The 25,958-nt window shown below is 33.1% G+C and overlaps 2 protein-coding genes across 2 annotated transcripts; one reads left to right on the forward strand and one right to left on the reverse strand.

Annotated features, from left to right (window-relative positions):
- Positions 1-1,224: 1,224 nt before the first annotated feature.
- On the forward strand, positions 1,225-25,388 carry LOC132737995 (uncharacterized). The gene is made up of 3 exons (XM_060725411.1): positions 1,225-1,330; positions 3,564-3,668; positions 25,131-25,388. The coding sequence occupies exons 1-3, from the start codon at positions 1,328-1,330 to the stop codon at positions 25,371-25,373; spliced, it is 351 nt and encodes a 116-aa protein (XP_060581394.1). The 5' UTR covers positions 1,225-1,327; the 3' UTR covers positions 25,374-25,388.
- On the reverse strand, positions 7,331-11,545 carry LOC132737994 (zinc finger protein 862-like). Its single transcript, XM_060725410.1, has 7 exons — positions 10,361-11,545; positions 10,008-10,154; positions 9,583-9,730; positions 9,216-9,291; positions 8,523-8,636; positions 8,153-8,343; positions 7,331-7,975 (listed from the first exon to the last, which is right to left on the reverse strand). Exons 1-7 carry the CDS (start codon positions 11,217-11,219, stop codon positions 7,423-7,425), a joined length of 2,088 nt encoding a protein of 695 aa, XP_060581393.1. The 5' UTR covers positions 11,220-11,545; the 3' UTR covers positions 7,331-7,422.
- Positions 25,389-25,958: the final 570 nt, after the last annotated feature.

A 25,958-nucleotide genomic window follows, 5' to 3' on the forward strand; every position in this document is an offset into this window, starting at 1 on the left:
ATGTAGTCAAAATATATTGACGTGCCAAAGCTTGATTCTGAGATATTTTCGTTCTGGGGCAGAATCTCGCTTTAGAGGCCCAGACACGAAAATAGCACAATATCTCGTCACGGAGTACAATTAGTTGGACTATCTAATATGCAGACCCCCCCCCCCAAAAAAAAAAATAAAAAGAAAAAAAAAGATCCTTTATCATCCTTATTTGTTGTGTAAATTATGTTGAAAATGTGTACATAACACTTGATTGGTTCAATAGAGTAATCTTATTCTTGAGAACAATACTGATGCTATATATTGGACTCGTACACAGCTGCAAAACCTAGGGACTATCTAATATACATGTAGATTTCTCGTCCAACAGAATTCATTAAAAATATTGAACTCAACAATGTATAATGACCTCATATTATTATACGTACACAATGTACTATATAAAAAGTACAGGATTTTTCACCAGGCCCCGTGTTCACAAAGAAAAGATCAGGATCAAGTGATCCTAATTTTATTTTCATTGTTTAATGTTATCAAAATTAATTATGTTTTGCTAGAATTGATAGTAAATATTTAAAAATGTAAACAATTGCTGATTTACAAAGAAATCAAACTATTTTGGGATAAAATTAACAAATAACAAAACAAATACAAAAATATTCGGATCAAAATAAGGATCAATTTTAGGATCAAGATCAATATTTGGATCAACTGTAAAATGCCCGTATCTTGTAAAAATAACAATAAATTTATTCAAAAATTCATTAATTTGCTAGTGCACATCAAGTTTTATCAAATTAATATTACATATTTAATCTATAAGGATAAAAATGAAGAATATGAGAGTTTTTAAATTTGATCCTGATCTTGATCCTGATCCTTAAGTCTTTGTGAACACGGGGCCTGAGCTCGCTAGGGGGTCGCACAATTTTGACAAGTTACATATTTGCATATTACAAATGGGGTTTGACATTTACCATGCGATTTTACTAATAACGTGACTTTTGCTATTTAAAAGAGACGTAAGTTGATTCCAATATCTCAAAGGGGTTCCATATTACCCCCTATAATTAACCCTCCCCTGGATCCGCGCATGTATAACCTAATATTGCAATCTTCTTGCGAGTTTGCGACATCAGTCATTAATTGTTTTAACTACAATTTAGATATTTATGAACCCTAAATTGTATTATTTTAATTATCTAGCTTAATATCCTAATTATAAAGAACGGTCCAAAGTGACCCCAACCATTGCCATTTAATTTAGTTGTGTGCACCCTTTATTAACGTGTTTTTTGTGGCGACCGGTAGCTGATATTTCAGTGATTAAAAGAAAATGGTAAGAGTTTAAGTGTTGACAGTTTATTTGGATGTTGGCCTTTTAACAGAACTATGATAGCAAACATTCTTCTTATGTGGAAACCTCTTAAATTTAAGCCAGTAATATTATTTTTACGAAAATTGATGGGAGGTAACTATAACCGCTTCCATTCCGTGTTAGGTATCGGACCACCAATAGTTGTGTTATTGCTACTTTAAATTAATTAGAAATGGATAAAATGTGATTTTTTAAAAAAATTTACATTTTCTTTTCTCTATCAAGCATAAGGTCCCGAAATTAAGATCTAATTTACCCCCCCCCCCAAAGGTCTGTCTCTGACGCCAAACAACTAATCCAGAATGACAGCAAATTGTATTGCAAATTCATTACAGCGTGTAATTGAGTTGGGTTCGATGCAATTTACTAAAATTGCTGTCGTTGCTGGGTTATTGCCGTCCATGGAACTACTTATAGGATCCCGTGTGCCCTGAAGTATACTCGATCACATGCATACCCACTGTTGGGGGGGGGGGGGGTAGGGACAGCACGTACGTTACTCCTTGCTAAGAGATATATAGATAGTTTTATTCTGGTAAAAATACATGTCATAAAACAACTACAAATTCAATGTCAACATCAAGAGATACATGTAAACATTAAAGTGCATGTGTTGATGTCATATATTCAATTCCAAGGATGACACAAAAAGAAGGCAAAAACCGACTTATTTCCATTGTGGTCCTTAATTAGAATTGATCATATGACACCAGAAAGGCAAAATATTTACTAATTATGAAGTATTGCACATAAATTATTCGATCACAATTTCTTATATCAATTATTGCAGATAAGTATTTCCATCACACACAGAGCCTAAGAGCCTTAGCCTTTGTTTATTTTCAGTAACTGCTAACATATTAACTCTTTGTTTAAGCCATAATTTTGTTTTGATTAAATTTTTATGTGGATTAAAAACAACAACAACATAAATTTACTAAAAGACTGACTTGAATTGTTATTTCCATGACCTTAGGTCTATGTACATGTATTTTAAACATGCAGGCATTTCCCAAAGTTAATAAAAGAGAACAAATAAAAGGAAGAGTTTGGTACATGAATGCAAATGCGATGAAAGGTTAAAGTACTATCTGAAACATTTAAGTCCCAGGCACTATATATTAAAATTATATAACACATTTTGAACAAAAGAGATTAACAGGTATTTTTTTCTGAATTTCCATCTAACGATTGGGGGTAAAATGATAATAAAAATTTTCTGCTATTATCCAATTGCCCACTTAAAAGAAAGAATATTCAGTTGCCAGTTGAATAGAAATACTGTATACATGTAGGATCATTATCCGTTCATATCTCATAACAGAATAAAATGCGGATTGTTATCAATAAAAATATTGTTGCAATAAACATATTTTCCTGTAAAGTCTATCTTTCAATTCATTTAGAAAAAAAAATAAAAAAATATGCCCATTTTAATTACGGATTTTTCCTTTCAATTCATTTAGAAAAAAAAGAGTAAATATGCCCATTTTAATTACGGATTTTCTGCCGCTATCTTGATCACTGGATAAAAATAGTGTTTACAGTATCATTATCCGAGTGTCCAATTAGGAAAAAAAACATTGTTTTCTGTTATTTAAGCATTGCTTATTGTAACTATGTCTCCCATTGCAGACTAGAAGAATGAATATTATCGTCTGCCATTATTCTGTTATTGTCTGCCATAATTCCATCACTGAGATAAATGTCACAGGGTGAGAATAATGTGTAAGCAGCCTGACAGGGACTCGAACCCGGGACCCTCGGAATACCGTTCCGCGGCTCTACCGACTGAGCTATCCGGCCGCTTACACATCTTCTCCCGTAAATTGTGAACAGTAATGAACCGTGACAGGCCCCCCCCCGCAATATTGAAATTCGTCCTTGATTTTCATAATGCTACAGAGCAATGCTAATTAAACTCTGAGCTATAAGCAGTCACGGCCCCACGTTGGGCGCCAAATGTCACATGATGAGAAAAATGTGCAGGCCGGGACCTTCGGAATTCCGTACCGCGGCTCTACCGACTGAGCTATCTGGCTACACATCTTCTCCCCTAAATAGTGAACAGTTCTGAACCGTGACATAAAAATAAAGATTAGTGTCAAGATTAATAACCTACTGGTAGAATATCTGAAAAAATGAAAACTATTTTGTGCCATTATGCCCTTAGAAAAATTTATTCTGTTTACAGACGAGGACGGACATTACTTTCAAATCTGAAAATGCGAAAGGAGATTGCCCCGGTGTTCTTCAAGGAACGGGTCAGAATAGAACAAAAGGACTGATAGTCTTACAGGTAAATACATGTATTTGTTGTTTGTAATTCCCAAAATATTTATTATATTATTCTTTAGTAGTATTATGAACCATGACCTTTTTGGACCTTTTGAGGACAGCTTTGCATAATAGGCTTTTTTGGGGTTGATTGAAACTATTATAATCTAGGTCGCCCATGAGAAAACCAACATAGCGCAGAAAAATGACGTCACCGAGAAGAGGTTAAGACGTCTAAATATGCACGCTTTTAATCAATTTAACGCGTACCTAATTCCAACTTGTAACATTCTATATACATGTTTATACGTTGCGCGTTGTGCGCACGAGAAAATTTTGCGAATACACGTATTAATGAAACGTTTTTATCAAACCGTTTTCTTATAATACGTTACATTTTATTATGGGTAGCTCTAACTAGAACGTTATGCTCGCTTGCACTGTCACATTTCGTGGTACAAAATGGCAAATTGTGATTTATTTAGAATATATCATGCGTTCGTTTATTTGCGATAACTTTACTTAGTTTATAAATGAATATTAATTTTAGTAGAATATTTGTTTCTGCCTTTTAATATAGAACGATCGACATTCACAATTCAGGTATATAAGTGCGAAGTAATTCATAACATGAAAGATAAATGTAAAACAGTTACGCATTTTGGCAATAAAACAAAATGTCAGTTTCTCATTTGTTTTTATATAATTTGAAGTACATGTAATTGTTTAGCTAATTTTTGTGTCGCCTTGAAAAGGCGACATATAGGGATTACTTTTGTCGGCGACGTCGTTGTCGGTGTCGGAGTCGGCGTTCCCTAAAGCTTGTCCGGAGCATAACTCAGTCACTATAAGTCTGATTGACTTCAAACTTGGTATGCGTGCTTCTTTCAATAACCCGAAGTGCAGTGTACAAGAATCGGTACTCTGCACATCTTATTTTTTGAGTTATTCCCCTTTGTTAATTTTAATACTTCATTTTTGTCCGGGCCATTTCTCCTAAAGTATAAAAGCTATGGACATGAAACTTCATAGGATGATAGATCTCATTCAGAAAAAGTGCATTGTACAAGAACCGGTACTCTGTATTTCTTATTTTTGAGTTATTACCCTTTATTAATTTTCATACTTTATTTTTGTCCTGGCCATTTCTCATAAATGATAAAAGCTATGGACTTGGTTTAAACATATTTTATTTAGAATATTTGTACATGTGTAAATAACAACATAACAATAATTATAGATTTTGGCCGAAAGCAGAAGCTTATAGCTATGGACTTGAAACTTCATAGGATAATATATCTTATTGATAAGAAGTGCAGTGCAAAGAAACTGCTGCTCTGCACTTCTTTTTTTTGAGTTATTGTCCTTTGTTAATTTTCTTGTCCTGGCCATATCTCCTAAACTATATTGTTCACAAGGCGACACATCCGACTCGCGGAGTTTTAGTCTAGTATGATATTTAGTGCTCGCCATTTTTTTTAAGCCAATCACCGACGAGGATTTTTCAAATTTTCAGGTTTCAAATCTTAATAGAACAGATTTTATATAAACTGGACGTTTTATATTATAAAACGCAAGTGGGCGGAGCTAAGTTTCGAAGAGCGCTAAAGTGAAATATACGCATGTGCAGAGATCTTGAAGTTTACTCCTACTAATCAATATTTATGCATCATGTTTTTTCCGTACACGCACATGTATATCGTCACTTCAGCATATAATTAAAAAAAAGAGGGGTTCGTTGAAATGAAAACAGGCAAAGAACAGTAAAAAAATGTTTTATTGCGACGGACGCGCCCTCAGGCGCGTTCAGAGCTAAGTCATCTACACATGGGATTTCGTTGGCTACACTCGCGCAATGTGTCCTAAACCGATTAACAGCCCAAGAAATAGTACATGAATTTGATCCTTCAAAACTCCCATACTTTGTCTGGATATCTTAATGTCTTCCATATTTAGCCTTTTCAATTTCAAATTAAGTTATCCAAGTTAAAATATGAACGTATATTATTGATAAAAACGTTGTAGTCCCGTAGTATTATTGCGCAATATGCAAATTACTGCTGAAACGATTTACCGCTGTCGAAAAAGTAGGACAGCAAATTATACTACAATAAAGGTGTAACCTCTGAGTTCCAAGACATTATTAGTAGGAAATAAATATTTCTACATCATACAAAACATTATTATTAACAAATCAAAAGTTTTTCGTGACTCTAGGATAACTCGCGCATTAATAAAAGAAGAACTATTTTCGTGACTCATACCGCGGGTTTAGCTGAATATTCAGCAGTTATTAATATATTAGATTCAGTACAATAGTTAATATCTATTTTTGAAAATGCATGTAAGAAGTGAGTTTTCAACACTTTACCGCCATGTAGTCTTTCATGGTAAGGAAGTTATAATATCAGTTCTACTTCCGATTCTTGTGGTTTGTTTACATATTTTTCTAGGTCATGATATGAATTAACCTTCGCTATTCTAAAAATAGATTCTGCTTCACCTGTTCTGATTTTTGGACAGGCGATTAGGTATGGAGGCTATTCGTTGCCAAAAATCCAGCCTTGTTGATCTGAGTTGAACAGTTTGTTAATGGAAAAAATACAATTGTATTTCTTTGTATGTAAACTCCAATGTTGCATACTTGGATTGAGTTTGCCGATTTAACATTGTAAACATGCATTTCAACAAAATACATTTTGTTAAACGACAAAACATTAACTGATAGTAGCAATACCAAGTGTTCGAATACTCAAAACAGAAGTTACATTCTTAGCTTTACATTGTCGAACCATCATGATTCAGATCAGCATAATCCAGCTTTACACGTTTTTCAATAGGAGATAAAATAAGCTCCGCCCATTTTCCCGCCCACTAAATCATCGTAAATAAACGTATTTTCCGCTCATTTTCGGTATTTACCGTCGGCGACAAGAAGCGGCGTAGTTTCCGTTTATCATACCTTTTAGGTGTTTAGTTACTAAACATAATTCACTTGCATGATTGCCTACAATCAACATCAGCGGACTGTAAAGGAATATAGGCATATAAGTTTTAAAACGTTGTAGACACCACATTTCCTGGAAAAAGAAACTTAAAAAAACCCCAAAAAGATCAGGTTACATAATGTCTGAGGTTAAATATTTTTCAAGGAAGTGAAAACTATTGAAAAGACTATATTCAACGACAAATAAATTTTACTGATGATATTTCAATTTGCATAGGAATGAGTAACATTTACAGTTAAGCTGCTACCTTACCACTTTCAAATTTTCAAGTCAACATCTGATAGAGATTTTGATACGACTAATTACTAATACAGACCAAATTCTGGCTGTTGTCTTTCCTAGTAGTACTATTATATTAGTAGCCTTAATTCTAGCGTATGACCTGACAAGAAAAAAACTTTTAACAATAGTAAAATTATAACCAAAGTTGTATGTACCCTTTCGTACATAACTTTTTATTTTACCATATATTTTCCCATTTTTCCCATTTTGTTTTTCAATAAGTAAAAATTAAAAGAGTCCAAATGTATGTATGTTGATTATCAATTTATGTATACTTTGTTTCAGTGATTCAGATTGGACACACTTTCCTTAGGACAGATGTCCTAAATGGGCATATTTTTTTAGGTCATTTGTCCTAAAGTACAAAAAAAACTTAAGACATTTTTTGTAACAGTCAAATGAATAATAAAACATTATTGACACTTTCAAGTTTACTTTATTAATATCCCTTTTGTTTGGAAAATATTTCATTCATTTCTATTTCAGTCAGTTAAACAATTTTCTAGGTACAGCTGCTTTCCATGCCTTTAAAGCATCTTCAAATGGGAAATCTTCCCTAGGCTTGCCATTTATCCTTATCCTCATGATTTGGTCCTGAGTGTCAGGATTGAGCCTGTTTCTCAAAGCTGTAAGAGTTTGATTTTGAACAGAAAACCCCCTCTCACAGCCTGCAGTGTTTACAGGACATATGATGGCAAGACTGGCCAATATCAAAAGGTTAGGGAACTGTTCACCATGAAACTTATTTATAAGATGCCACAGTTTAAAGAGATCATCACGGGGATACATTTCTGCTTTAACAAGTATCTTAATCTGTTTCCATTCATTTTTTGTTGCATCTGGATCTATGATTGGAGAGCTGGTCTTAGTGTGCTGCACCCCATCAACCTTCCATTTGTGACTTTTCTCCTCTCCAAAATGATTGACAAGAATGTCTATTTTTTCATCACCCCAGGTTTTCAGTTCAACATCTGACAGCAGTGTGATGGGCCTCATTGAGAGTACCCCAAATGAGGATAGAAGATCAGTATCTGGAAACCTGAAATTATACAAGAAAAACAGAATTATACTATTTTTTAATTTACCTATATGTTATGTTATGTATAAACAATTATAGTTTTTATATGTCATATGAAATAATAACATGTAAAAATACTATCTGCATTTTAGATACTTTATACTAGTGTGGAAAATGTCTTGGAATGCAATGAATTACCTTTTCTCAATATTATTAACAAGTGCAGTGATAAATTTCTCCTTGGCACTAGCTATGTCACTTTTTGGACACTGGGAGATAGTGTGCTCCTTGAAGCAAGTGTCTGTAATGACCTCAGCTAACTTCTGCTCATGGCATCCTGGAGTGCTTATCAACTGCTGTAGGTCTGACAATGTCTGGTCAATCTTCACCTGACAAAAATAATGTTTATTTATAATAATGTTTCTATTAATAAAGGTTTGATTCTTAAATAGTTTTATTGCATGGTTTTAAAGAATGAAGCAATCTGAATTATTTTTATGCTCACCAAGTATAAATCAATACTTCAAGCATTAGTAAGTTTTGTAAGTAACTTTTAAACGAATTTTACCTTGACTAATGCTACATCTGTAATTTCCTTTTGGAAGAAAAGATTCAACTGAGTCACAATTGGAATGATGTCCATCATTATGTAGGTAATAGATATGAACTTCAGTGTGGCAATCTGAAATAATTAAAGTTTCATTATTGTTTGTTGGTCAATTAAATCAACAAGATATTTTTCAGACAAAGTATTTTTATACAGAAAATTATCAATTAAATGTTTTAATTAACATGAAATTGAATTTAAAAATAATTTTGAAATCTTAGCTAGAAAATAAAACACACAGTTGCAATACAATAACATATATGTGAAAAGATATAAAGTTGTAACAAACTTACTGTAAAACAATGTGATTTCATCCAAAATAACTATAACAGCCAACAGCAGCAAACATCTATTAAATAACATACATTGAAATGTAAAATAAAATAGGAACATTCAAACTAAAATCTGTATAACAAAACAGCTAACTCTGAACATGTGGTTATTTTCAGCATTTTAATTTAATGTTTTTTTTGCATTTAAATCAATAAGGTCAATTCATAAATAATAATTTGAATATTGTTTATAGCATGAGCCACAAGATCAATGGCTTTATTCTGTCAGTTGTAAAAAAATGACTTCAAAACTGCTGAAAATATTTAGAAATCAAGTATATTTTATTTTATAACCTGTTTGCAACAGAAACAATTTGACAACCTTTTTTTTCAATCCTTGTGCTTTGGCATCACTCATTGGGGTGGCAGCTAGATAAGTAATCAATGGATCCAAGCCCCTGAAATTAAAAAAAAACATACATTTAAATTGCTGTAATTATGTTCTTTTATGCAAATGAACTTTGTGTTTTAGGATTTTCAAGGAATAAGTTGATATTAAAATAGGCTTGGTCTGTCTATAACTGAAATTGCTTTAAACAATCAAAGATTTTATTCACAATAGCAAACATAAAAATGCATATTGGAAAAAAACATCATGTTATATGTTTTAAATTGAAGTCTGTTTATGCACATTGGCAAAGATGATGATCATGTTATATGTTTAAATTTAAAGTTTTTAAATAGTTTACTTGTAAACTGCTTCAAGTGCAGAGAAGAACGACATCCACCGAACAGCATGGACCTCTTTAAATCTCAATCGGGGGGAGTCCAAGACATCCTGAATGGCCTGTAACTTTGCAACTCTTGCAGCAGAGAATTTGAAGTAGTAAAAGATAGCTGAAATGATTAATCAATTCTTAAATAACTTATTCTTCTTAAAATGTCATGTGCTATATACAAAATCAAAACTAAATACTTTGTTGATTGAAGTAAGCTTACATCAGACTTAGGAAACAAACAAGATTATAAAAATATCTTAGCATTGAATTTGACAGAATTTTTTATTTGTTGGTTTGAAAGAATTTTTTATTTGTTGGTTTATGCTTAGAATTTAATCAAAATTTAGTAAACTGCATAAAAAATGAGCTTATCGATAGTTATAATTATTACTTACATGTTATGACTTCCTGATATGCTTTCATTGGTGGCACAGAATCAGACGCCTGACTTGTACACAACGCTAGTCTGTGGGCAATGCAGTGTACATTCATGATATGTGGGTTTTGACGCAGCATCATGCCTGTAGTTCCTCTGTCTCTACCTGAAATTTTGTAGAATTGCTAAATATTACAAGTCACTATGTATTAGGAATAATCATTGCATTTCAAAGAAAAGTCAACTTTTTTTATAACAGCAATACCACCATGTGTCACATCATAAAAATTTAACTTTGATTTATTGTGCATTGAGTATTAACATTGGTCTCATTTTTATCAGTAAAATTTTGTGCTTAGTTGTAAAAAGTACCTGTCATTGCACTAGCTCCGTCTGTGCCAAGACCCATTATCTTTTCAGGACCAATTCCCCTTTTTTCCAACTCCTTGTATAGTGCAGAAGAAATAGCTGCACCTGTTCCTTCATCTAGGCGAATGTTGCATAAATATAATGTTTCAGGAAACATATCCTCCCCCAAAACCTGGCAATAAATGACTAGGCGGTGTGTAACAGTACGATCTGTTGATTCGTCACAAAGAAGTGTAACAAATGGGGACTTCTGTAGTTTTTGTACAGTATGTGTCTCCACAGTGTCGGATACAGCTTTCAAAAATTCATGACTAGCATAGTCCGACTCATAGCTTATACCGTCAGATACAGACAGATGATTGTAGCCACTCACACCAACACTTTTCTGAAACTCAACGAGTGATTTGAATTTACTGAGCGGTATATTTTCTTCAACCAGGTAATAAACTGTCTTTAAGGCAAGTAGAACCGCTTCTTCCTTGGCAGAGAAGTGCTTGTTCATCACACTTTTAAAGTCATCTTTACAAGCATTTGCCGCTAAAGATCTCTGGTGATCTTTTGATTTAACATGGTCACTAAAAGTACTTGTTCTAAAATTATTACAACCTTGCGTAAATATGTTGTCGCGTCCGTCGTTAATACAAAGGGTACAAAACATCAACTGCTTTTCTGTATTGAACTTAAGCCACTTGTGGGCCTGAAGCCATTTATTTTGAAATGAACGTGGTACTTTAGAATCAGATGAACTACCTTTTTCTTTGATAGGCGGCTGGTTTGATGATTTTTCACTATTAAAACCAACACTAAATAAAGATCGTTGTTTTGCATCAAAGAGAGGTTTTTTCGCCGCCATATTTTTCATACAACAACGATAAACATCGAAGCGTTCCGCACTACACTAAATCAATAAGCGCCGGGTACCGATAAGCGCCTGTATGACTCGGATTATTTTAAATAAACGATTCGTACTTTATCTTTTTAATCGCATAGATAGGGACGAAAATATCTGTTATAATCGAGGCTAAATTGTAAAATGAAGTTTTGACCGTTTGCTACAGAAATTTTTCGGTCAAATTGTCTGACAAACTGAATTTTTCTCGGCCCGATTGACGTACTGAATTTGTTTTTTCCGGTCATCTGTAGCTTTTATCGGCCATTGACCGAAGGGCCGATCCAATCTGAATCACTGTGTTTATTTTATCTCTTAGAAAGCCATCACTTACAAAACTTAATAAATATTCTGTGTAGTATTTCATGTACATAAAAGTAGTTCTCTGTTTTTGATCATATAGACAGCAAATCTAGACAACAAATCTAGGTAACAGCTAATGACAGCATGTATACACATATTTTAGAGGTGCTATTGATTCAGCACAATGCATAAAAAGACCTTAACCTACGTCAGCTTACATATATTTAACAATAAAAGGATAAATCACATCCTATGACTCAAAATACCTCCCAATGGAGGTAAACAGAGTTGCCAGGATACACTGAATATTTATTTCAACATTAAAATGGGACAAATTCACAAGTATTGGTTATACAACGGAATTATCGATAGTAAACTTTGCATTGTTTCGTGGTTATACACTTGGTCAAAAATATGAGTTTTTCTACAATCCAACATAGTCCTTCAAAGAAAGAAGGCACAGGCTTATTGTTCAGTTCTCTTTATTCGTGTTGCCAAAAGTGCCTTCCATGTATCGCATTCTAGTACTATTTGCTGAAGGTAAAAAAAAAGATATGCTTAAGAGTATTGCCGTGGCTCACAAAACCCTATCATTGTTATCAATGATTAGTGATGTGTGTCACTATATATGGGAAACATTTCCTTATTTTATTTCACCAACTTTAGTTTTTGCATATTATTATGCTCATTATCAGTATATACGTTGTTACATTTTTAGCTCGACTATTCGTAGAATAATCGAGCTAATGCAGTCACCCATTTGTCGGCGTCGGCGTCGGCGTCGGCGTCGGTGTCGGCGTCGGCGTCGGCGTCGGCGTCCCTGTGGTTAAGTTTTTGTATGTAAGCTGGTATCTCCATAACTACTGAAGGGAATGGATTGAAACTTCACACACTTGTTCTCTGTGATTATCTAAGATGATTGGCACAAGTCCCATAACTCTGATTTGCTTTTTTACATAATTATGCCCCTTTTTCGACTTAGAAATTCTTGGTTAAGTTTTTGTATGTAAGCTGGTATCTCCATAACTACTGAAGGGAATGGATTGAAACTTCACACACTTGTTCTCTGTGATTATCTAAGATGATTGGCACAAGTCCCATAACTCTTATTTGCTTTTTTACATAATTATTCCCCTTTTTCGACTTAGAAATTCTTGGTTAAGTTTTTGTATGTAAGCTGGTATCTCCATAACTACAGAAGGGAATGGATTGAAACTTCAAACACTTGTTCTCTGTGATTATCTAAGATGATTGGCACAAGTCCCATAACTCTGATTTGCTTTTTTACATAATTATGCCCCTTTTTCGACTTAGAAATTCTTGGTTAAGTTTTTGTATGTAAGCTGGTATCTCCATAACTACTGAAGGGAATGGATTGAAACTTCACACACTTGTTCTCTGTGATTATCTTAGATGATTGGCACAAGTCCCATAACTCTTATTTGCTTTTTTACATAATTATGCCCCTTTTTCGACTTAGAAATTCTTGGTTAAGTTTTTGTATGTAAGCTGGTATCTCCATAACTACTGAAGGGAATGGATTGAAACTTCACACACTTGTTCTCTGTGATTATCTAAGATGATTGGCACAAGTCCCATAACTCTTATTTGCTTTTTTACATAATTATGCCCCTTGACTTAGAAATTCTTGGTTAAGTTTTTGCGTGTAAGCTGGTATCTCCATAACTACTGAAGGGAATGGATTGAAACTTCACACACTTGGTCTCTGTGATTATCTAAGATGATTGGCACAAGTCCCATAACTCTGATTTGCTTTTTTGCATAATTATGCCCCTTTTTTATCTTAGAAATTCTTTATTAAGTTTTTGCGTGTAAGCTGGTATCTCCATAACTACTGAAGGGAATGGATTGAAACTTCACACACTTGATATCTGTGATTATCTAAGATGATTGGCACAAGTCCCATATTTCTGATTTACTTTTTCGCATAATTATTCCCCTTTTTTGATTCATAAATTCGTGGTTAAGTTTTTGTGTGTAAGCTGGTATCTCCATAACTACTGAAGGGAATGGATTGAAACTTCACACACTTGTTCTCTGTGATTGTATTGAAACTTGAAGGGTTTGTACCTTTTCGTACAATTTTATGTATTCATATAGGTAAGCATTATTATACTCAATGAAACACCCTTGTGACAAATTTTCGAATAGTCGAGCGTTTCTGTCCTCCGACAGTTCTTGTTACATTATATCTTAACCAATTTTGCATTACTTGAATATCCTGTACTAGAATACGTTTTAACAAAATCAGAGGATGTTCAAAGTCAAGATTGATGTAACAGTTTCTATATAATTTGAAATATTTTTGTACCAGCAAGAGTTACCTCTCTTTATATTCTGCTTTCGTGAAATTGGCTCCGCCTATTAATTTTCGTCTATTTCCGTGATAATTCCATATATGGAAGTAGCAAAATCGTTTACAAATGTTAATCGCGTTAGAATGTAAAAGGAAAGTGTGGTGTTGTAAACCTGAGTGTGTCAAGATGATGCAGTTACATTCACAACGTCATGGTGCACAGCATTAAACGTATTGTGTACGTTCTATCGTTTACATTTCTACATGTTGCAAATTTGAAATTATACATTTATAAATACAGTTTGCAATTTATCTAAGTTGCATGTTAACAGCTTTCATTTTATCAAATCGAGATAATCAAAATGCTTAATACCAGAGCAGTGTGTAACTCTCGGATCGACAATTAGATTTTTACTAATCTGTTTAGTAGAACCGAAGTATGCATTGTCAAGTTTCAAAGGCTGGATTTTTGGCAACGAATAGCCTCTATAATTAGGGAGTACACATTATACATGTAATTAATAAACCAGCGGATTACATGCAATACTTTTAGAAATTCTATACAATTGTAAGAAGCAAACAAGTTGAAAATGGAATTTAGTGTGAAATTGAAAAGGACAACTAAACACTGTAGTGCTTAAGTGACATTAAAATTAAAATAAAAACGATGTGCTCTGGCCTCTACATCTTTACCTTGTAAATAAAAAAATCTAAAAAATACACTATTAATTGCTGATGATTTTAACCAAATCTTTTTTAATGAGACATATGATGATTATCCAAGAGAAATAAAAATACAAATGACTTATATTTTATTGTCTATATGCCCACTATGATATAACACGAAGCAATTCTAAATAGCATTCTCAAATGTATAATGTATTATGTTTGAAGTTTATTTGCCTGGATTTATTTTAGAAATATTTCGTTGACAGTTTTTTTTCTATTTACATATCATTTCTTAGAATAAATCGAAAAGGACACTGATTTACAAGTTTGACCAGAGTTTTAGGCATGAATTTCATTCTGTATTTAAGTGCTTGAAAGTAGAAAATCTGAATTATATCAGTTTGGGACACAAAATATATTGCTCTACAAATCTCGAACTTGTATGGAACAAATTTTCTCTGTTATATATTTTGTGTTCTGTTTTTGTTTAAAAGAAGCCTTAATGTCTCTCCGGTTGCATGTCCGTCGCATTCAGTGCTGCAGCACTTTGATTACTTACGGTACCAGTATCATTCTATAATTTCCAAATAAAAAGTTCACTTTATTCCAACAAAGTATATGTATGTAATAGTTGTTACCTTTGGGTATTTGCAGTTAAATTAAAGTAACAACAAATCCAAATAGGTTTTGGTTCGTATGATATATAATTTATTAAAAGTCCACTGTCACTGTGTAATCTGATATTAAATCACATTAATATATAAAACCACTCTACTGTTATTCAAACCAGAAAGTTCCTTTCAGGTATACTGTCAATAACACAGTTCCACTTGTTGCTCAATCTCAAATGATCTGAATCAACAATAGTTAACAAGTCTGCACACTGAAATACACATTAAATGTCACTAAATGTATTATCATTTAATGTTATACATTTCCAAGGTTATCTCCCTTCAATCTACATTATTACATATAAAACACATCTCATCATAATATTCAATACACAGTATCTGATACTTATTATTAAGTGGTTCTAGTGGCGTTCATTATTACATATCTTATAGGATGCCTTAATAATAATATCATCAAGTTACATTAAAATACATGACACTTACATTATATACAATAATTACAATAAATATATGATTATCTTTAAAGTTACAATAATCACTTAGGCACAATAACATACTATTACAATATACAATTATGACTTACCAATTTGTGGAATTGTATGCTTTACAATCAACATATCAAACACCTAACTACAATGTACACCTGGCAATCAACACATCATTCACACAGTGACTGGGTGCTGTAAATTATGTAAAGAAAGAATGCATATTACATATAACAATGTGCATCATAGATATGAGTTAAGTGATGTTAAATAAGGAATGCTATTTCTGAACCATCTCAATTCTTTACACAAAAGGGATAATCTAAACACATGAGAATCATGAATTCACTTTCCAAATAACATAAATATTGTTTACATGGAATATAGAAGTTATTGTCCTACAATGATCTTTAAAACATACCATAATATTAATCCAATATCCTTAAAACATATTAAAATATATCTGGCCTCCAAAAATTCAACTTTTCTCAAACTTTAGACTTTTAACTCACTCAAAAGTCATGAACTCAATACACACTTGGAGGGAAATTCAAAACGATGATCTGATTGGCTAAAAATGATACAAGGGAAGTAACTGGAATGAACTCAACTTAGTTCAATGCACGAAAAGATGACCCTGTTACACACTTCCCCTCCTTGAAAAATGATGTCTCGTCATTTCGTAAGGTCTGTCCGAGTCATAGGTGAGCAACTGTGTCTTATATAATTACAAACTACATATCACTACATAGTTTAATTCTACTCTAATGTACATTAATCTCGAGCCAACTGTGACACTGTATAAATGACACACAACTCTTACTTGATGGACTTCATCCACAAGTATTAGCTTCATTTCCCATCATATTACACTCAATGTTTATTTTAGACCTTCATTTTTTTAAAGATATTTTAATATTAAGCTTATTTAATGATTGAACTTAAAAAAAATAGTTTTATCATCGATTATTACTTACGCAACAATCTTTAAGTTATGTTTTTATTTAAAATATAGTAAAAACTGGTTAAAATACATTATTTCTCCCCTCTCTCTGAATTGCATTCTTGCAATTATATATTATTTTTAAGAAAACATGACATACAGATAGATATATAGCCTCATTAATGACATATCTTTAATGCAAATGTACAATTCAATTCAATTCAAAATACAGTCATGATACAAAATTTCAAAATCATTTCATGATAGCGTCTATGAGTTTATGTGCAAATTCTGAGTCTACATCCTTCAGTATTCCTGATGTCATTAGCTTATTCAAAGCATGAAGCTTGGAATCAATAGGTCTCATTGTCACCATCTGATTCATTTGATATGAGTCAAACCATTTTGGTTGTCTTTTCTCTCTGCTAGATTTTCTTGGAGCAGGTTTTGGTACACATGCTTGTTCCCTATGTTCAGTTGTTATAACCTTTTCAGTTTCATCATGTGTTAGATGTTTTCTATTGGTTTCATCATTGTCTATTTCCATTGATTCAACATTTTTATTGGAATCCCCAACAAAGTCTATTGTCTGAATAGATTCAGTACTTATATTGTCTCCGTCTGTATGATGTATATGCTCCTCATTTGTATCTGTAAGTTCTTCTGTAATATCTATGAATTCATGTGTTTCTTCTTTTGGTTCTTCAGTATTATCAACATAAGTGTCTGTTAAAACACTAGTGTTTCCTACATCTCCTTCATTTTCTATCACTATCGTCTCTTTTTCCTTTTGATCTTCATGTTTTACTTCATCCTCCATTTGTATCTCATCTGTATCAGCTAGTCTATCTTTTACTTCAAACTGCAGAGTTCTATCAATTTCACTGTCCTTGGGAATATGGGCGTCCCCACTGCTGTATGTATGAACTACATTACTGCTTCCCGTCTCTGAATCAGAATATTCAGAATCCTCTGCTTCTGTTGTGACGTCACCTTTGTCCTTACCTTGATTTATATTTCTCTCCTCTGATCCATCTCTTTTTGAGTTGTCTTCTTTTGAAGGCTTCCTCTTCTTTGGAACAGGCCTGTCATCTATGTTTTCTTTCTCCCATTCTTTGTTTACCATTCTCCTTTTCTGTTCTTCAGAACCAAGTATGTTGTTTTCTTGCACTGGATACAAATGGTTTCTGTGGAGTGTTTTGATAATGCCGGTATTTTCAGATTTAACCTTAAATACCGGAATTTCTGGTCTTGGTTGATCTATGACGTCAAAAAGCTCTTGTTCAAATTTATCGGCGATTTTATGTTTGCCATCATGTTTTAATATCTTAACCATCACCTTGTCTCCTACTGTTATTGTTCCTGCTTTTGCTTTCCTATCAAAATATTTCTTCTGTTTCTCTTTTGCTTTTTGAGTGTGATCTTCTACTATCTTTCTTGTTGTCCTAATATAGTTCTTTAATTCATTTATGTATTCTATTGGTGTTGTTGATGTTGTTTCTTCTGTTGCTTGAGCAAATAGGGAATCAATTGGAAGTCTTGCTTTTCTGCCAAACATGAGTTCATATGGTGAGATTTTTGTACTTTCATGAGGTGTGCTGTTGTAGGCATAAACTAAAGATGGTATATGTTTTTTCCAGTCAGATTTTTGTGATGTTTCAAGAGTGCCTAACATGTCTAATAGTGTACGATTAAATCGTTCACAAACACCATTTCCCATTGGGTGATAAATTGAAGTCTTAGATTTCTTCATATCTGTAATAGCACAAAGTTCTTTAATGATTTCAGATTGAAAATTTGCCCCTTGATCGGAATGGATGGATGTTGGAATACCATAATGAACAATAAAATTATTGTAAAATGCTTCCGCAGTTGTTTTGGCAGTCTGATTTCTTGTAGGAATGGCCATAGCAAATTTTGTAAAGTGGTCTGTAATTACTAGGATATTTGCTATTCCTCCTTTGGAAGGCTCAAGAGTTAAGTAATCCATGCACACCATCTCCAGTGGATGCGTTGTTTCAATGTTAACTAATGGTGCGCGTATGCTGGTATTAGTCTTTCTTCGAAGACATCGATTACAATTGGATACCCAATTGTCAACATCAACTGACATTCTCGGCCAATAAAATCGTTCTCTAAGTAAGGCAAGAGTTCTTTCACGACCAGGGTGACCTACATTATCATGAAGACCTTTCAGTATGTCATATCTATAGCACTTTGGTACAACAAGTTGGTTGATGTTGTCTTTCTCTATATGTTTGTACAGGATGCCTCTTTTTAAATGTAATTTGTCGTAGACTCTTTTCATAATTGTATCATCTCTGTCCCAACTCTTAGGTGGTAATTTCTTATCAATTATTGCTCGTCGCCATTTTTCTATCATAGGATCTTGTCTCTGTTTTCTTCTTATCTCACGAAATTCTATCTGTGCCATGGGTTGGCTTGGATTGTCAGTAGCTTCAATTATATCAATGTCAGCTGGTATAGTTTCAAAATATGGGGGTGGTATTATACTACTGCAGATTGTTTTTACTATGTTGTTCTTAAGCTTTATCATTTCATTTCCATCTTCTTGTGTAACCTGTTGGTATGGATAGCGTGACATTCCATCAGCATCAGCATTATTTATTCCTGGTCTATATACCAAGTCAAAATCAAATTGACCTAAAGCTGAAGCCCATCGTTGGCCAGTTGCATCAAGCTTTGCTGATGTTAGAACATGTGTGAGGGGGTTGTTGTCTGTAACTACTGTGAAGTGCTTTAGTGCTAAATAGTCGGCAAATTTTTCTGTAACTGCCCATTTAAGAGCTAGGAACTCTAACTTGAATGCGGAGTAGTTCCTTTCTGATTTGGTAAGTGAACGACTTGCATAAGCAATAACTCTCTTGACGTTATCTTGTATCTGATAAAGAACACTTCCAAGAGCTTTGGTCGATGCGTCTGTGTGTAATTCAAACGGTAACTCGAAGTCAGGGAAGGCTAATATTGGTGGAGATGAAAGAATTATCTTGAGCTGATCAAATGTTTGTTGTTCTTTGTCTGTCCATATCCATTCTTTCATAGTTTTTCTTGATTTCTTTGGCGAAGTTGGTGGAAGAAGTTCTGATAATGGTCGAGTGATCTGAGAAAATCCTTTAATGAAGCGACGATAGTATGAAGCAAAAGCGAGAAAAGATCGAAGTTCATCCGCATTCTTTGGAGTAGGCCAGGCTTTTATCTTTTCTATTTTGGCTGGATCTGTTTCAATTCCTTGTTCGCTTACGACATGACCTAAGAAATTTACTTTCTGTTGAATGAAGAAACATTTTTCCGGTGATAATTTAAGATTACTTTCTTGAAGTTTGTTGAGTACTAGATCTAAATGGTGTAGATGTTCTTCAAAAGTTTTACTAAAAATAATCAAGTCATCCAGATAAATAATGCATATTTTCATATTTAAGTCTCCAAGGCATTCCTCCATTAATCTTTGGTAAGTTGCTGGTGTCATTGGAGCTGCATACAATGTGCTCCCTTCAGTAGGTGGTGTCATATATAATGGTTTCTTTTTCTTCGCTCCTCCATCTCCATAATCCTTCATGAATGAAATTAAATCTTCCGCAGATTCTATCTTTGACTTTAATTTCAAAGAATGAAATGCGTCAAGAATTTTTCTGTCTTCCTCAGACATAGTCATTTCCTTCACTGACTCTCCTCCAGATGCATTTTCTTTAATAGATGGATCACTCATGTTGAATAGAACAGACGTTAAATTTAAAAAGTCTCAATCTAAGTTGGTTATTTAACGCAATTGTTTTTATTATTTAATGATGTAGAATTGGCTAAGTCGACAACAATTCCCAATCACTATCACTGATCCTATCACTGATACACACAATCAGTATTGCGTTGACTCCTCTTTCGCTAATGTAGTATAGCATTAACTTATTCGATGCAATGTGTCACTATCATATCAACACATTTCAGATATTCTCTAAGTAGTTTCAACACTTAATTCAATATTGCGTCAAATTCACTATTTTCAATTCAACTCCTTTCCATATATGATTCATATGATATTTCAACTTCTTTCTTATATTATTTACTGTCTCCTCTCAACTATTTGTAGACTATTTTCATTCACTCTGAGTTAGATCACTTTGCTATCCACTTAATTTCAATCAATTGTCATTCACCTTTAGTTAATTCAGTCTGCTTCTAACTATCTTCAATCCAATTCTAATGTCTACCTCCAATCACTTTCATATACAAGTTTATTCAATACTGTTTTCTATCCAATGAAATCAAACCAATTTAATTTAATTCACTGAGTTAAGTCAGTATGTCGACAACTCACTTCGGTTTTAATTCAATTTCTAATAATAGTATCAATTTGTTAACTCAATTCTCATCTGTATAATTTTATTCAAAGTCAAAGTTACTGTAGAAATACAGCTGTGTTCACTTAATACAGTTTGCCGCTCACTTTCACACGAAGTTACTTTCTTTTGCCGCTATCTGATATATACTTAATTCAGTGTACCACTTAATACAGTTTGCCGCTCACTTTCACACGAAGTTACTTTCTTTTGCCGCTATCTGATATATACTTAATTCAGTGTACCACTGATATATTCACTTTAAAGTAGTTTGTCAATTACTTAACGCCACATATATGTCAACCTAACATTTAATTCAGTCTAGTCATAACTCAAAATATCTCTAAACACTTCTCGTTCAAATTAAGTTGACATTCACTAGCACATTTCACATCTATAAGACTCACTCTTATTCAAACTTATCATTCCATTCACTGTAATGTGTCTCACAACTCAAATAGTTACCTCTTTATTGCACTAACTATTCACTGTATGCAACATGTACATAAACTCCTTTAATATGATTTGTTATGTAATCTTCTGATCCTTTTTATTTCACTGTACATGTATCACAAAGTTCAACTTCACATAAGCTGAATAGATAAATATCTAGTTAATTCACTCTTGCATAAGTTCACCTATAACTTAACTGAATCTTCAAATTCAATTCCATTTACATTCAAGCTATTCTTCCGATCATGTATATCATTCATGTATAACTGATATATAACGGTTTCAGTTTTTCACTAGTAGTTTCACATAACACACTTTTGCATTAACTTTCACTTTCAATCTATCTATGGTACATATTTCAATTAACTACAACTTCCAACTTTCTTTCAATTCAACTATAAGGTCCCCCGTTGGGCGCCATTTGTTACCTTTGGGTATTTGCAGTTAAATTAAAGTAACAACAAATCCAAATAGGTTTTGGTTCGTATGATATATAATTTATTAAAAGTCTCCACTGTCACTGTGTAATCTGATATTAAAATCACAATTAATATAATAAAACCACTCTACTGTTATTCAAACCAGAAAGTTCCTTTCAGGTATACTGTCATAACACAGTTCCACCACTTGTTGCTCGCAATCTCAAATGATCTGAATCAACAATAGTTAACAAGTCTGCACACTGAAATATACATTAAATGGTCACTAAAATGTATATCATTTAATGTTATACTTTTCCAGGTTATCTCCCTTCAATCTACATTATTACATATAAAACACATCTTCATCATAATAATTCAATACACAGTATTGATACTTATTATTAAGTGGTTCTAGTGGCGTTCATGTATTACATATATTATGGATGCCTTAATAATAATATCATCAAGTTACATAAAATACATGACATTTACATTAATATACAATAATTACAATAAATATATGATTATCTTTAAAGTTTACAATAATCACTTAGGCACAATTACATACTATTACAATATACAATTATGACTTTACCAATTTGTGGAATTGTATGCTTTACAATCAACATATCAAAACACGCTAACTACAATGTACACCTGGCAATCAATACACATCATTGCACACAGTGACTGGTGCTGTAAATTATGTAAAGAAAGAATGCATATTATATATAACAATGTGCATCATAGATATGAGTTAAGTGATGTTAAATAAGGAATGCTATTTCTGAACCATCTCAATTCTTTACACAAAAGGGATAATCTAAACACATGAAAATCATGAATTTACTTTTTTCCAAATAACATAAAATATTGTTTTACATGGAATATAGAAGTTATTGTCCTACAATGATCTTTAAAACATACCATAAATATTAATCCAATATCCTTAAAACATATTAAAATATATCTGGCCTCCAAAATTCAACTTTTCTCAAACTTTAAACTTTTAACTCACTCAAAAGTCATGAACTCAATACACACTTGGAGGGAAATTCAAAACGATGATCTGATTGGCTAAAAATGATACAAGGGAAGTAACTGGAATGAACTCAACTTAGTTCAATGCACGAAAAGATGACCCTGTTACATAGTTCTTACTTTTTATGTAAATATTACAGCCCGTGCAGCTGCAAAACCGAAAGTAGAGTGTTTTTATGAATGTTACATTTATTTTTGACAATATACTGCCATTTGTCCGAAAATGACATGTATATGAACATAATAAATGTATGATGCATATATAATCAAGCCACAGGTTCATTTCAGCCCGAAAAATATGTCGAGGTGACGGGCGAGGCAAAACATGTCGACTTTTTGTAGCTTATTGTGAAGTTGCAGTACATGAAAATCGGGCACATGACAATTCAGCACATAAATAAAACATTCTAGTGCTCCGTGGTATACATCTTTCTCTACGTGTCATACCTCCTTTCCTTATTACAATGAAACTTTACTGCATTGTTATCCATCGCTGGTTTGTTTTTCAGAGAATGACCTGTGCATGTTCAAAGAGGGTACCGTTTAAGAATATTTCGCAAAGAGGGTACCAGTATGGATATGCACCGTGATATTGTCTGATTTACCTAGACAGAATGCGGGAATTAGCTATTGCAAAACACGTGACCCGAAAATGTGTACCGCTACCTCTTCCAAATATGGTTATACACATTTAGGCTATCGTGTGACGTCACGCAGTGTGTTGGGCGGAAAAAAAATGGGCGGAGCACTAAGCCGGTTAGAGTGCATATATTGGATGTTCTTCGTAAATAAGAAACCTACAGTCGCTTCGCAAGCTCCGCTCCTTTTTAGCTTTCTTATTTACGAAGAACACCCAATATGCACTCTAACCTATACTAAGCAGAGCGTCATTTACGGTGATTTATTTATTTATGTGTAATACATGCCACTGAAGAAGGTCTGTTCACAAGAAGCTATCATTTATAAGAATCTTATACATGATTAGTTAACATTTTAAACAGTAGTGTGTCAAGGAGAAAAATGGTTTATCAGGTAATAATCATCAAGATGAATGTAAAAAGATTAAAGATTTAGAAACTATATGATCGTATATAACTTTCTAGAACACCATTAGGAAAATAAAGAACCGCTCGAATAACCATTTATAGATGCTGGTAGTTAGTTATGAAAATTGTAAAAACATATCCACCACATAAATATATAACAAGAAATAATTCAATCAATTTTGCTATAAGAGAAATCACAAAGTGATAACGAACAATTGATAATGATTATGACTGTAGTGCATCTCAGTAAAACAGATGAAAGCAACACTTAAAAAGCGCCTCTTATGTACTCTATTTAGGCCAACAAATAGTACGATTAATAAATGCTACACTGATGTGGCAACAGACTATCGGTATATATTAAGAATTTCATTATGTACGCCCTGGCGGCCGGCAAAGTCAATTGTCCTTATTGCCGTGGTTGTCCCGTAGCCTGTACAGACAAGAATTAAGTATGTAAATATCATACAGACAAGTTAAAAAATGCTTCATATAAAAACGGACAAGTAAGTCAAAATCTGATTTTGCCGGCCCTGCACCGTGTAATTCGATGAACTATTGTCATTATCAGATCTTGATCTTAACATATAGTTGAGACCACTTTGCTAGGCATACGAGGACATTATGCCGGCAACGTCATTACGGACAAAATGGACTTTAATTCTTACTATCGGATCGTATATTTGTATATTTTGAACTTAAAGTATCAAAATATAATGTATGTTTTCTTCTCTAATTGTATAAAATATTTGATATTCACTTTTTAAATGCTTAGGTATTTTTATTTTGTCTCTTCAACAGGGATGTGTTCCTTTTTAACAAACTTAATGTTTCAGGACTTCCATTGTAAAATAATTATAAAAAATATTAAAAACACTGATGTTATTATTACATTAATTTTGATGGTGTTTTTTTTGTTTAATTGGGTTATTATAAGAATATCTTTATATGGAACTTTGTATTTGGCGAGATTTGAGACTTGATTTTAATAGGTAACGGTATTACAAGACCGATAATTGTAGTTAATTCCATGAAAGCCACATACATGTACAAGCAATTTGGCCATGACGTAATGGTATTATGGAAGAGGAGACCGTTGGCATTGTCCACTTTTTCTTTTTCTAAAACGGGATAGATATAAAACTCATTCTAATTATGTACTTTTGCACTTATACTTACACAATAACATTTGATTGAGTTCCGTTAATTTATTGCAAGGAATGGTGGGGAATGAATGATCAGATCAAACAGGAAGCAGAAGAAATTGGTGAGATGGGAAAGTTTGTTACATTGGTTCCCGACCTTTATAGGGGCAAGATAGCAACTGACACGGAGCAAGCTGGGCACTTGATGGGTGAACTTGATTGGCCAGGAGCTGTCAAGGATATCCAAGGAGCTGCCAAATATTTGTTAGAAAATGGATGTACCAAGGTGAGAAGGAGTCTAGCTTTTACATTGTAGTAAGCATTGCGTCTTTTCAATCTTAAAAATTACGTTTTTTCCTATTTTAGATTTGCCTTCATATATATCAGAACGGTATTATGAAATATAAGAAAAAAGCCGAAGTTGGGGAAAAAATGTAATAACATTTGTATTGTTTTCTTCTTGAGGGAGTGAATGTAGTCAGTAAAAACAAAACAGTATATGTTACAATGTCAAACGCTTTGTGTAACAAACGGAATTTGAAATAACTTGAAGATACTTTGATGGATACCCTTGTGGACTGTTTGCAGACTTTTTTTACTTTGTTAAGATGTATGGTTGTCATAAAGCTATGGAGGGCGATCGTTGCCAAAATTCCAGACATGTAATGTGTTCCTTTTGAAAACTACTTTTGAAAATGCGAACATGTATGTCTAGCATTTTTTATTGCATTCGTGCACAGCAAATGATATGCCTCTTAATCCAATCTTTTAATTGAAGGCACCCGCTTTTAAATAACACGTTTATATGTAAATCTTAACAACTGACCTAACATGGAGAACAACAACACATTTACAAGTTCGTATCTACAATTACATATAATACATAAGCATGTTTACACAC

The sequence above is a fragment of the Ruditapes philippinarum genome, unplaced genomic scaffold (genome assembly GCF_026571515.1).
Source record: "Ruditapes philippinarum isolate M1 unplaced genomic scaffold, ASM2657151v2 ctg9178_1_1_1_1, whole genome shotgun sequence".
NCBI lineage: Eukaryota > Metazoa > Mollusca > Bivalvia > Venerida > Veneridae > Ruditapes > Ruditapes philippinarum.